At 46.7% G+C, this 12,797-nt stretch overlaps 1 protein-coding gene across 4 annotated transcripts in view; it reads left to right on the forward strand.

The window, feature by feature from the left end:
• EFL1 (elongation factor like GTPase 1) overlaps positions 1–12,797 on the forward strand; it is a 770,553-nt gene that overhangs the window by 271,097 nt on the left and 486,659 nt on the right. For all 4 annotated transcript variants that reach the window (XM_069222577.1, XM_069222575.1, XM_069222574.1 and 1 more), the window contains exon 14: positions 3,101–3,279. In XM_069222577.1, coding sequence (XP_069078678.1) covers positions 3,101–3,279 — 179 coding nt within the window. The remainder of the gene's footprint in view (positions 1–3,100; positions 3,280–12,797) is intronic.

Below are 12,797 nucleotides of genomic sequence, written 5' to 3' on the forward strand. Positions count from 1 at the left end.
GCAGAAGCAGGTGGTCCATGTTCTGGGGGTCCTGCAAAACCACGGGTTTTTAATCAATTGGGAGAAATCAGACTTAGTGCCGTCCCAGGATCTGGTTTTTCTGGGAGCTCGGTTTCAGACTCTTCTTGGGTTGGTGACTGTGTCAGAAAAACGGCTGGGTGTCCTACAGGCTTTGGTAAAGAAGGTATTGTTGCGGTCTGCTCCCCGAGCTCTTCTATGGTTGCGTCTGCAGGGTCATTTGGCGTCGGTGATATTTCTGGTTCCTTGGGCACGTTTCCATCTCCTGTGCTTGATGACATGGTTCTTGAGAAGGTGGACACCAGGGTCCGGTTCTCTGAAGGACAGGGTTCCAGGGTCCGGATTGATTCACAGAGAGTTGCAATGGTGGTTGGATGCAGACCACCTGAGGATAGGGGTTTCTTTATCGCCTCTGAGACCCGTGGTGGTGACGACGGATGCCAGCCTCTCCGGTTGGGGGGCATGGATGGGGTCGGCTCAGATTCAGGGGTTTTGGTCCCCTCGGGAGGCGAGTCGGTCGTCGAATTGGCGCGAATTGAGGGCAGTATTCCTGGCTCTGGTCCATTTTCAGGATTCCCTGAGGGGTTCGGCGGTTCTGGTTCGCACAGACAACTTAGTGGCCAAGGCTTATGTCAATCGGCAAGGAGGGACCAGGTCAAGGGCTCTGTTCAATCTAGTCAGGGAGATTTTTGTGTGGGCTCAGGAGTGGGTTCCTTCTCTCAGGGCTACGTACATTCGGGGGGGTGGTGAATGTTCGGGCGGATCGGCTGAGCAGAGTGATTCCTTCCTCTCAACTTTTCTCTCTCCGGAAGTCTCTGTTTCAGCATCTGGTTCGGCTTTGGGGTCTTCCAGTGCTGGATGTGTTTGCGTCAGTAGGGAATGCGAAAGTGGATCGCTTCTGCTCCCGGTTTCGATGTCCCCAAGCATGGGAGGTGGACGGGATGTCATGTCCTTGGCCGCAGGGCCTTTTGTATGCGTTCCCTCCTTTTCAACTACTCAGGGCGTTTCTGTTACGTGTGAGGGATCTGGGGTCCAGGGTTGTCCTAATTGCGCCACTTTGGCCGAGGGCGAATTGGTTCCCCTTGTTGAGGCTGATGGCGGACGGGAGGATGTGGCCTCTGCCTCTTTGTCCGTCTCCCCTGGAGTTTCCCTGCCTCCCATTGGGGTCATTGAGAAGGTTACACTTGACGGCCTGGAAGTTGAACGACGGGGATTGACAGGTCTGGGGGTGCCGGTAGCTTTGAGTTCTACATTGCTGGCTTCGAGGAGACGTTCCACTTTGCTTTCTTATGGTAGACAGTGGAAGGTGTTTTCGTCATGGTGCTTAAGTCGTGAGTTAGATCCTACCTGCGCTTCTATCTTTGAGGTGATGCAGTTCCTGCAGGACGGTGCTCATTTAGGGTTGTCAGTGGCATCTCTTCGGGTGCAGTGGGCGGCTATTCAGGCATTCAGAGGACCATGGCGTAATCTTCAGGATGAAGGGCGCTTGATGCCGAGATTTTTTCAAGGGCTTGTTAATTTATTTCCTCGTCCGGTACGTTCTTTTCCTTCATGGGATCTGTCCTTGGTTTTGGATGTGTTGACGGAGCCCCCTTTTGAACCTTTGGGGGACTGTGATTTGCGCCATCTATCTTTGAAGACATTCTTTTTGGTAGCCATTACTTCGGCTCGTCGGTTGGGGGAATTGGGGGCATTGGCTTGTTCCTTTCCTTTTTGTAAGATTTTTCACGATCGGGTGGTTCTGGTTCCGGTACCTTCCTTTATTCCTAAAGTCAATTCTTCGTTCCATTCCCGGCAGGAGGTCATCCTTCCTTCATTTTGTCCGAATCCCTCCTCAAGGGAGGAGGTCCGTTTGCATTCGTTGGATGTGCGCAGGGTTTTGTTAGAGTATCTGCGGGTGGTGGCTCCTTTTCGTAAAGGGGATTCACTGTTTGTTAATTTTGGTCCGGCTCGCAAAGGTGAGAAACCTTCCACGGCTTCCTTGAGTCGGTGGGTTCGATCTTTAATTCTGTTGGCCTATTCCTTGAAAGAGGTGGTTCCTCCTCAAGCGATTCAGGGGAGATCTACCAGAGGCATGGCGGCTAGACTTCCGTGGTGGAAATTTGCAGGGCCGCCACTTGGGCTTCTCCTTCGACGTTTGTGCGTCATTATAGGCTGTCGGACTTGGGTAGTTTGGAGTCGGTGTTAGGTCACCGGGTCTTATCCTCTATGAGATAATGTTTGGGATGTTCTTGGTGCAGGATATTAAATAAAGGTCTTGCAACTCGATGTCCGTCTCCTGTGTGTTTTCTTGCTATGTCTCATTGGTTAAAAGGAAGGCGAGGGAGGGACGGGAGGTAATGCTTCCATTTTCTTACGATAATGGCATTACTCCTAGTCCTACTCCCTCGCCTTCCTTTTCCGTTCCCTCCCACCCTCCCGGTACGGACTGTCCGAGTTGCAGCTTGGGCTTGGTTTTTGTACAGGAGGGGATAAGGGTGGGGGGGGTTTTTGAAAGGGGAAGGGAGGGTCTAGAGGGGAGGCGGGAGGCCTCATTGGTTAAAAGGAAGGCGAGGGAGTAGGACTAGGAGTAATGCCATTATCGTAAGAAAATGGAAGCATTAGGTGTAGACGTTGGATAACCAACTAAATGAAACCCAGCAGTGCAAACCAGTGCTCACGCAACACACACACGTGTGCAATTTTGTATTATCTGTGACATAAGCTGTACAAAGCTATAAAAAGCTATAAAAAATCTGTAAAAGGTAAAATGTATAAAAGCATTGCACAGACTGTGCCTTTGTATTTTTTACATACACGCCTTTGTTATGTTTTTTTAGTCTTGATGCCTTGTTAGATGAAAAGCTACTTTAAGATTTTTTGCCCTACCACTGACAGTCACCATCGAAACAAAACTGGTGCCTTGGTCTATTTTTACGGGGCTCTGTTGAAAGGTAGGAGTGCGTATCTCCTTGCTCCTCTTGGGTCGTGCCCTGTCAGGCTCTGAAAAGTCAGTGATTGATAGCAAAGTTATTTACTGCCCTTTCCCCCAAAATGTGGCTGAAGCTATTTTTACCCTTTTATTATGTTTCTCTTTGATTAGGAGATGAACAGCCCGTCACGTCTCAGATGGAGAGCTTGACCCTAAAATCTGAGAAGCAGGAAGCTGACAACAAGGAGTCTTTCATTGCATTTGCTAGAGTATTCAGCGGTGTAGTGCGAAGAGGGCAGAGAATCTTTGTTCTGGGACCAAAATATGATCCTACTGTAACACTGCCAAAGGTAAGATTCATATAAAACTGAACACAGGAAAAAAGGGAGAACGCCACATTTTGCCATTTATGGAATGTGACAAAGTTAAGTAAGGCCAATTTATTGTTTAGGATTTAGATTTTTGCACTTTCCTCAATTGCAAGCTTTCTAACTAAATGCAGTAACTATACGCCTTTGTGTGCTGTTTGCACAGCCGTTTTTCTTTTTTATCCTACTTTTTGTCTAACTCTACTGTAACATTTCAAATCTTTGAACCTATCCTCTACCTCTCTCATTTCTTGCTTCCTGGGAAAATACCATTGCCTCTTCTATACTATACTGGAACAAAGCTGCTTTATGTAGATCCATTTTGCTGCATTCCTCTGAATAACAGCAGGATGTTTCACGTGCTTCTGATTGACATGCACGGGAACAATACATATCTAGGCAAAAAAGCAACATCAGCCAGCATCTGCTTAATGATCAAGGGTGACCCTGGCTATCTAAAGGTAAAAACTAGTCGACAGAAACTGCTTATGTGTGCCCTTCTATACCTGCCGATATTACGGTGGGCTTAGATGCATTCCTTACGTCATCAACTCTTCCTTCCTGAATGTGGGGACTTTTCCATTTCTGCCCAAAGGCATCAAAGGTCTGCTGTCCTTAAGGAACTAGGGGTCAAATGTACTTTAATAGTGGTCACAAAAAATGGTTGGGAACTGTATCCTGACTTTTGTGTCCACTATTTTACTTTGCGAACTGACCTATGGTCGGTTCACAAAATAACGAATCGCAGGCAGTCATAGAACAACCTGCCTAACTATTATTGTTCAGGCAGGTTGCAGTTTATGACTCTGATTGATTACACACACAGGAAAGATGGCTTGCATGGTACAGGGAGACCATCATTATTGTGCTTGCATTACAAAGTAAAAAACTATTTTTAAAGGCAGCCCAAGATCCTTCAAGAAAGTAGAGCTGCTTTTTTTTCTTGAAAAAAAAGGATTTCCGTTTTGGAAAACTTCAATATTACCAGGCAGTGATCCCCTGGATTACTACCTACTCCCCCTCAAGATGCTACCCTAGTTCCTAAAGGGGAAAGCGTTCAAAATTGAATCAGTAATCAGTTACCTTCTTCCCAACTTCAGAGTCGGTACCTGGTTTGGGCAGGCAATACAAACAAAAATGATTGACGCCTAGGTTAAAAAATCGTAGTTTGGAAGGGATTCTCCTCCCATGCTGACATGCAGGGGCTGACACATATTGCAGATTACACCCATGATGTAATGTTTTCATATTACTGCTTGCCAGTTTATGATCTGCCTAATCCAGTTGCTTCATTTCATCGCTCTTGCACTCAATGCTTCTCTTCGATGCACGCCATCTCCATGAGCATCAGACCCTTATTTGCCTTTGGAAAGGGACCATTTTTGATCACTGCTACTCTTTGCTTAATAAACGTATCTCTCGACATAAACACATTTTTTAGAAATGATACTGCATCAGGAGCAAGAATGGCAGTCACCAGTTGCTTAAGAAATGTTTTTTGTCAATACTTCACCTAGAGAAGCTAAGCTCTAGACTACTGGACTTCTGAGCACAGGTGAAGAAGCAACAATAATGAAAAATTTCCATACATACCGGAAAGTTTCAATTCTATTAAGGACATGGAGGCGAGGATTATGCTTATGCTTTCTTCATTTTATTACACAGCAGCCATATTAAAGAAGCAAACAAACCACGTTTCTTAGAACCTACAGAGAAATTTGTAAAAACAAACAACACGCAACATTTTCACCGGAATCCATCCTCCAATCAGGTGTCACGATTCTCCATATAGCCCCTTATTTCTATCTTCCAAATCCTCTTTTGTCGCGTGAGTCACCCCAGTCCCCTTTGTTTACGCATCGTTTCCCAGTATCTATGCCTGGAACAAAAGAATTGAAATTACCACGAGAATCTGGACTCTAGAGGGTCATCGAGTAATCAAAGCATGCACTAGAACATAATTAATGTCATCACAACTTTCACCAGCAAAATCAGGAGAGAAGACTCATTCCTTATTACTCACTGGGTGGTTCTTCCGGATCAGGAATCTGCGGGTGGGATAATCCTCACCTCTGTGTCCTTAATAGAATTGAAACTTTCCATTACATTAGCTAGGAAATGTTTTATTCTATGTCCGGACTGGATGCTCGGATTATGCTACTTAAAATCTTACCACCAAATGAGCCATGTTAAAATGTGGCTTAAAATAGAACAGTTTAAAGGTAGATTCTGAGGAGCAGTCGGCCACATTCATAATGTCCTCTATTCGTCCTCCTAGATTGAAAGCCTTAGAGGCCATTGCCCCCTAGTACAATGGGCACCAAAATCGTGAGCTTCCTTTATGACCCACCAAACCCAGGAAGATATAGTGGGATACAAAACCACCTTATGAGGTTTCCTGATGGCAATCAGGAGCTGTCTCTTCTCTGGGGGCCTGAAATCTGCTGACATTTCCTCATAGGCCTTTAAACATTGCATTACACAAAGCTTCGGACAATTAGAAAAAGCTGGGTACTCTATAATCCTAGAATTACATTTAGCCCGTCTACTAATCGTAAAAGAGTCCTCCGTAGGAGAAACAAATCTTCCTGTGATGTCTAAGGCTTTAATATAAGACAGCCTTCTGCACAATATCAAACAGAGAAGCAGCGCCAGCTTCACTGAAATGTCCTTATGCGAGAGGAACCTAGTAGGGGTTGAGAACCTTATTAACTTTCCAAAGTTTTGAATACTGTGGTTCTGGCGGGAGGGATAACCTGATACCACGTAGCAGGCGGCAAACAAAAGGGTGCTCCCCCACCGGGATACCCTCAACAGGTACATGCCCTACTGAAATTGCCGACCAAAAAGTATTGATAGAGCAATAGGCCAAACCCTGCTGGGCTAGACTGGCAAAGAAATTCAGTATCCGTGCTACCTATACACCCACTGGATTGCAATTCCAACACAGACACCGACTACACCATCGTGCCCAAGCCTACCTGTATCTGACTGTGCTGTCAGACCAGGCCTTGGACAAGAAGTCTTCAGCCTGCCACGAAAGGCCTGGGATCGATCTTCTACCCCTGTAATCCTCAACAGCATCAGTTTGAGAGATCTGTCCAGCACCATCTGATGCAGGTTCCGATCCGGGCTTAGAAGTATATCTGAAAAAAGGGTGATACAGGCTGGAAAGTTCCAGACGAAGTGAAACCATTCTTGCTATCTCCAAATTGGGGTGATCAGGACCAACTTCACGTGTTGCCATCTGATTTGGGCCAAAGCTCTCGTTATCGCTGCAACCTGGGGAAACGTATATGCTTGCTCCTTCTCCCAGTCTTGTAGGAATGCATCCGTAGCAAGCAGCAGAGGATCTGATCTCCAGGTGAAAAACCGGGGCAACTGATGGTCCAACCTGGAGGCAAAGAGATCCACTGAAAAGGGACCCCACTGATCCTGGAGCATGGAAAAAAACTCTCGATGTAGTTTGCACAGGCTGGAATCCCAAAAGTGACCAGACTGCCAGTCCACCACCACTTGGTCCTTTTACTGGGAAGGTACTTCATCGGCACTGATATCTGATGGTCGAGAAAGAACTGCCTAAAATGTGTCGCCAGATCAGACATAACCTTTGAACGGGTGCCACCCAGGTGGTCTATATATCGGACGGCTGAAATGTTTTCCATTTTTTGCAGGACACAGGGCTGGATCTTGTCCCTGGTCCAACACCGGTCCGCAAAGGAACCCGCTAAAAGCTCCAAACAGTTGATGTGCAACGCCTGCTCTTGCGGAGACCACGATCCTCTTGTGGAAATTTCTCCACACCAACCGCCCCAGCCTGACCTGCTGCAGTCTGATTCTATGATAAAGTCAGGGACAGATCCCCAAATTGCTCTCCCTTTTCAAGCCTCCATGTGGGAAAGCCGCCAACGGACCTCCTCTTGCACTTCGTCGGACAGGACGACTGACTGAGTATAAGCGAGGCCTCTCCATAGATGCACTGCTTTCAATCTTTGCAGGGTTTGATATTGTAGTGGTCCTGGAAATATGGCCTGGATAGAGGACGACAAGAGACCCACCAGGCGAGTAATCTGTATTTAGGACACCCTCTAGCCAGTGTTCTGCGAAGGATGTGCCGGATCTTGGTTATCGTCCGAGAAGGAAGGATCAAGATGGCTTTTGTGGAATCTATGACAAACCCCAGAAAAGTTGCCCTCTGTGCCGGCACCAGTAGGTATTTCTTTACGTTTATCACAAAATGCAGTCCTTCGAGAAGATCGACAACTGTCGAGGAACCTGCACTAGGAGGAGCATATTGTCGAGATACACAATAAGGCAAATCACCTGCACATTAAGATACTCCACAGCGGGCTTGAGCACCTTACTGAAGAACCAACGCGTGGAGGAGAAACTGAAAGGTAGAGTTGGGAAGTGCAACGTTTTCTAATGCCAGAAGAACTGAAGGAACCTCATGTGGAGGAAAAATCTGAATAGCCAGGTATGCGTCCTTCAAGTCCAATCGGACCACCCAGTCATCTCGGCGCAAGACATCTTGAAGGAGATGAATCTCCTCCATCTTGAAATGACGGTAAACTAGTCGTTGGTTGAACTGACGTAGTTTCAGCACTGGTCTCTGACCCCCATCTGGCTTGTCGACTAAGAACATGTTGCTTATGAAGCCTTGCAGATGAGGAGAGGTAGGGCACATAGCCCCTTTTTCTAAGAGTGAGCTAGTCTCCTCAACTACTAGCTTCGCCTTGAGCTGGAAAAACTGGATGGTCTGGGACGTACCTCCTGACATGTAAAATTGCGGAACTCTATGCGGAAACCCTGTACCATTTGCAAGACTCATGCATCGCTTGTGAGTGTTTCTCAAACGTGGACAAATTCTGCCAATCTGCCCCTACTTCTAAGATAGATGAAGTAGATACACTTACTGGAATTTGAGGCAGCATCGATCCCTCTGAAACCCCTGCCTCTGGAGTGTGTGTGGCAGGCTGGGTAGAAATTGCCATAGCGTGCTTGATCCTGGCATTACCTGCGCCTAAAGCCTTGCCCTCTGAAATACTAGGAGGAGAACTGGCTGGGCGAGCAGCCCCTACCTCGACTGGGCCCACGGAAAACTTGTGAGAAGAACACCCTCTTCATAGATGATTGGGCTTTGATCAAAGATGCAAAAGTGTTAAAAAAAACAATTCCGAGCTCTTTGATAAAAGGCTCGCTGAATAATCCACTTTATAGCCACTGCCCTTGCTTTGAGGTCCACCATGTCCCCCAGCTTAGGGTCCACTTTAATAAAAAAAGAATGTCTTCGCTCAATGGATAGCACGCTGTTGGCATTGCCCAGGATTATGACTGTGCACTGTGCCCAACAATAGACTGCATCTGAGGAAATGAGGGAGTCTGAAATTTTGGCATCCTCTGCCATATCCACGATCATGGTCATGGGGCTGAGGGCATCCAGGAGCTTATCCTGGCATGCCCACCTGGAACTGTCAATACCCTTTTTCGGTTCCTTTACGAATTAAGCTAGAAATATGGCCATCCTGGGATCAAGCTCCGGGGTGAGAGCTACCATACCATTCTGCCTTAAAGTGACTAAGGGGTTCTTCACCCACAGGGCTCTTATCCTACTTGGCACGTAGTTTGCCACCTTCGTGGCCTGGGTCCAGTCGGACGATCGAGGATGCAGGAGCTCTTCTGGATCAAGCATGTCTGATCCAATGCCCTTGGCACTGGGTTCAGTGGCTGGGGGAGAAGGGAAGGGATGCCAAAGTCTGGACAGGCCAGGGTTCTTGTCCGTGGCGCCGTGGGCATCATCACCAGTAGGGCAAGGTGAAACCAGGCTAGGAGACCCCTTTGGCAGGGGTGCAGCATCAGTGGGCGCAGTGGTAGACTGATTTTGGGCCGGGAACGCCTCTCAGAGGCGTAAAAAGTCATTGTGATCTACCCCAACCTCTCGAGGGTGCTTGGCCAGGACAGGCTGGTTGTCTAGGGGCTGGGCCAGGACTGCGGACAATGGGACTGCAGCAGTCGAGGCATGGGCCCTCTTGGCACATTCACGTACGATTTGCTATGCTAAGCACTGCTCCATGGGCACCATCGCCCTCTCTACCGCCCTATAAATTGATACATCCACCACATTATAAAAATCGTCAACCCATGGTAACTGGGCTCAGGAATCCTCATCCCCCTGCATGTCTCCATGCTCTGACATGCTCATGGGAGTAAGGTTAAAAGGGTCCACCCGTGTGACAACGCACGGGCTCTGTGCTTTCAGGCACTTAAACCGGCACTCATTGGCAAGCAGGAAGTAAAAATTGTAAGGCAGTGTTAAGAAATGCAGTGTTGGTGCTGAGTGGGGGGGGGGAGGGGGAGCGAGTCAGAATTGGGCAGAGCCACAATCAAAAGTTGTCCAAGCCCTGTGAACACCACCCTCCTTGGGAGAAATTACAGATGGTCTGGGTGAAGTCGCCTCCTGGGAGCATGTACCCACAAGGCAGGAAGCCTTGGAGCAATTTTACAGATCCTGAGGGGCGTGAGAAGGGAAACAAACCTACCCTGGGTAACGCACAGGGTGTTCAGTATAAATGCAGGCTTCACAGCCTGCACAGACCCTCTACAGCAAAGGCGTCACTCTCCATGGGCAGGCAGAGGCACAGGCAAGCGGCACGTGAGTCTGGACCCTGACAGGAATTCCAAACTGGCGCGCTACATACCATAGAGAAAAAAAGGCTCCCACAGCACCAATTAATGACTGAAACCCATCTCCGCACTCTTTATAGCAGGAAAAATGACCTTCGAAGTGCAAAGCGGTCCCGTGACCCACACACACTCACACCAAAGAGGGAATGAAGATAACTAGCCAAGATATAGCAAGAGAAGAGAAAAACTGGATTTATCTGGACTGTGAGCAGCGAAGAAAGAGGACTTGGAATACAGAGACAAGGGACTAAATTGAGAATCCTGACACCCATTTGGAAGATGGACTCTGGTGGAAATGTTGCCTCTTGTTTGTTTTTACCAATTTCCCTGTGAGGTCTGGGAAATGTGGTTTGTCTGCTTCTTTAATATGGCTGCTGTGTAATAAAGTGAAGATAGCGTAAGCATAGTTCCTGACGTAGATTTCTGGTGACAGAATGTATCATCGTTGCTGCCTTAGTATGTTTAACGCTGCTATTTGAAGAGTCAGAAAATTGGGAGATTATCCTCACTGAATTCCTTCAAGGAACTATTTTGGTCATTAATTCTGGGACCCTTCTGTTGCTACCTGGTGAACACTATTCTCCAGTCACACAATGTGCAGCTAAATCTCAAAGGTTTAGTCACCAGTCCTTTCTTACAGTCACCCATTTCAGATGCCACTGACCTAGCTAACTTTTCTCCTACTCCTTTTTTACCCTACCCAGCCAGACACTTGTCTTGGGCCATAAAATACATCACTTCTCCTGTCAAGTGCTCTCCAGCTCTTAAGCAGACATCTCCCCATCTTCCAACAAGACATCATCAACAGGACTTCCCAATTTCTAGAACCCAACCTGTACCTACTACAGAGGGTTAGTAAGAATGCAGCAGCAATTCTACTCCTTGCTCTTCTTTCTTCTCTCCTACACTGGTGTGCAGGTTCTGTTTGGTTGTAGAGTCAAAATGCTGGACATAGTACTGGTCAAAGAAGCCATGTTTATCTGTCTCTGATATCCTTGCCTTGCTTACCAGGTATGGTATGAACCTTTTGAATCTCCATGAGACCTAAAGACCTGGAAGTGCATGATCCGTGTGTTATCACTTATGTTCATGTCTTGCAGCCCTGCTCCCCCTCCGTAGGCGGGCTTAGGTGCACTGTAGCTCTTGATCATAACCCATCTCTGTTACTAGATGTGATAATACACCATCAAATACGATTCCAAACAGAAAAAGGCATTGTTAAATTTCATTCCAGCAAGGGAACTGTAGATTTATTTGGGGGGATTCCTCCACCACCCTCAGAGTTTCAGTTTCAGGGAAGGAGATAGAAGATGTTTATATGCAGTCTGCAGTGTCTGAGGTGGACACTGTCAGCCTTGCATACAGGGGCCTACCACGCCATGTATGATATATGCACCCCTTCTCTTCCTGTTCTTCCATCTGTCTAGTTTTGTAGCTGTGCTTGCTGCTCAGTTTGCACTAAATAAAGTACAAAAAAAATTCATATTTTCATCTGGGTTTTTTTTCCGTACAGTTATAAAAATAGTCATAAGCACTGAATAGTCCAGCTCACGTGTGGGAATCCCGAAGCACTTTAAAAATTAAACTATTATGTATAACAAACTTTGTACCATGGTACCTTACATATAAGTTTGCTGCCATTTTAGCCTATAGGAAGGCTAAAATGGTAAGATTTCATTGAACTTTCATTTTAAAAAGGAGCTAACTGTATAGTAATGCTTTATTATAAAAATTTGACTATAGAAAATCTTTCACAAACCTTTTTAAAACGAAAAGGGAATATGAGTCATAGTTGCCAATAGGCTTCAAGGCAAAGCATAGTAGAGAAAATTGGCACTGTTTTTAAGAACCTCGCAGTACCCCCTGTAGGAAGCTGGCTTTGTATATATACTATATCAAAATGAGATATAGTGTGCACAAAGTCCACGGGTTCCCCAGAGGTTTAACAGAGGCTAAAATAGATAATACTAATGCTCTCTTTTGTGGTAGTGTGGTCGAGCAGTTAGGCTTGTCAGAGGGTAGTGCAAAGCATTTGTTGTACACACACAGTCAAGAAATGAGGCAGACACTAATTTAACTCCAGGCCAATGTATTTATTTGGGAAAATTAAATTTGTTACTTTATTTCTAGAACCAAAGGATTCTCGTTGCAGGTAAGTAAACTTGTAAGTATGTATCAAGCATATGTATCCCCAAATGTACTTTAAGTTTGCCAAATAAAACAGTTTACAGGCAAGTAACACATTTTTTTTCCAAAAGTTGACAGTGCAATTTTCAAAACAGTCCTTGTGGGGAGGAAGTGTTAGTGCAGTTTTGAGGTATTTGACTTCCAGTTCCAGTCTCCGGGGACTAGGATGTCCACTGGTCAAGGTTCAGGAAGACCCCAAACATAAACCACCAGCAACACAGGGCCTGCTGGATGCAGAGGTCAAAGCTGTTGTTAGATTTAGAATGGGACCCTATGGAGACCGGGGACCCTCGGAAACAGATCTGCTTGCAGGTAAGTACCTGTGGCTTCGGAGGGCAGACCTGGGGGGTTTAGGTGAGCACTGGGAGGGGGGCACAGGTTAGCACCAAACATACACCCTCAGTGACTCAGGGGCGGTCAGTTGCAGAATACAAACACAGCGTCTGGATCCCTATGCTTTTTAATAGGGGGACCCCGGGAGTCACAAAGATGCTGCAAGTCTGGGTCCAGGGAGCCGGTTCTGGAAACCATCGGCTGTACAAGGAGGAGGGCTACCTGCTGAACGTTGCTGGACCATTGGTCGAATTCCCCAAGACCAGGGAGCTGTGAGTGCAGGGGTACCTTTGGAC

This window comes from Pleurodeles waltl, chromosome 3_1 (assembly GCF_031143425.1).
Source record: "Pleurodeles waltl isolate 20211129_DDA chromosome 3_1, aPleWal1.hap1.20221129, whole genome shotgun sequence".
Taxonomy (NCBI): Eukaryota; Metazoa; Chordata; class Amphibia; order Caudata; family Salamandridae; genus Pleurodeles; species Pleurodeles waltl.